This window comes from Aplysia californica, unplaced genomic scaffold, assembly GCF_000002075.1.
Source record: "Aplysia californica isolate F4 #8 unplaced genomic scaffold, AplCal3.0 scaffold00593, whole genome shotgun sequence".
Classification (NCBI taxonomy): domain Eukaryota; kingdom Metazoa; phylum Mollusca; class Gastropoda; order Aplysiida; family Aplysiidae; genus Aplysia; species Aplysia californica.
The window spans coordinates 310,476-311,833 of record NW_004797863.1 but is presented as its reverse complement, the minus strand read 5'-3'; the positions used below and the strand labels follow the sequence as shown (position 1 = coordinate 311,833).

The following is a 1,358-nucleotide window of genomic DNA, read 5'->3' as shown; positions in this document are numbered from 1 at the left end:
AGAGACAGAGAGAAGGAGAGACAGAGACAGAGAGACATACGGTGAGACAGACACTAAGCCCCACTATTAAGTAAACCTTCACTCTTGCAAGATACAAACACACACACCCTCCCTCACTGACCTGGACATCCCTGGTTGTTACACGAGTCGGTCTCCTCCCCGCTCCCCACGCACGGCCGACCTTGACCGCTGGGCGCTGGGTTACTGCACGTGCGGAACCGCTTGACCAGTCCACCGCCACAGCTGGCGCTACAGTCACCCCAGGCCGCCCACGGGCCCCAGTTGCCGTGAACTGTGGGGGAGATATGGGTGGACTTGTTTAAGATGACCATTCGTTGCTAAACAGATACATTTATTGTTTAAGACGACCATTCGTTAGTGAACAAATGAACCTGTTTAAGACAACCATTCGTACATGAACAGATGGACCTGTTCAAGACGACCGTTCGTTAGTGAACAAACGAACCTGTTTAAGACGACTGTTCGTTAATGAACAGGTGAACTTGTTAAGATGTCCATTCGTTGTTAAACGGATACATTTATTGTTTATGACGACATTCGTTAGTGAACAGGTGAACTTGTTTAAGACGGTCATTTGCTATTGAACCGGTGAATTTATTGTTTAAGACGACCATTGGTTAATGAACAGATGGACTTGTTTTATTGAACAAATGAATATAAAACCAACAGGTGAGCTTGTTTTGTTAAACAGATGAGCTTGTTTCCTTGAACAAATGAACATGTTTTATTTTTATTGAACAGGTGAACTTGTTTTATTGAACAGGTGAACTTGTTTTATTGAACAGATGAGCTTGTTTTATTGAACAAACGAACATTTTTTATTAAACAGATGAGCTTGTTTTATGGAACAAATGATTATGTTTTTATTGAACAGATGAGCTTGTTTTATTGAACAAATGGACATGTTTTATTGAATAGATGAACTTGTTTTATTGAACAGATGAGCTTGTTTTATGGAACAAATGAACTTGTTTAAGACGCCCATTCGTTATTAAAAAGAAGAGTGGTTGTATTAGACAGGTGGATATTTTATACAGTGACATTCTAATGTAAAGAACAATAGCAATGACAACGACAGCAAAGACAACAACAACAACTACAACAACAACAACAACAACGACAACAACGACAACAACATTAACAACAACAACAGGAACCAAAGAAAAAAACAAATTCAAAACCTGGATGAAGAGAAATTGGAAGTGGGTGATTGTCTTATACAGGTGTTCATTAGGGCATGTCGTTTGACGATGCTTCATGTGTGATTTTGAGTGAGGCGTAAGTGTGTTAGTGAGTGTACGTGTGAGAGAGAGAGAGAGAGTGTGTGTGTGTGTGTG

General features: G+C 40.4%; 1 protein-coding gene across 1 annotated transcript in view; it reads right to left on the bottom strand.

The window, feature by feature from the left end:
* The window catches only part of LOC101857206 (hemicentin-1), a gene marked incomplete in the record, with an annotated part of 120,102 nt that overhangs the window by 28,190 nt on the left and 90,554 nt on the right, over positions 1 to 1,358 (bottom strand). Inside the window, 1 exon segment of the mRNA XM_013087487.2 lies at positions 122 to 292. Within this exon segment, the coding sequence (XP_012942941.1) occupies positions 122 to 292 (171 nt within the window).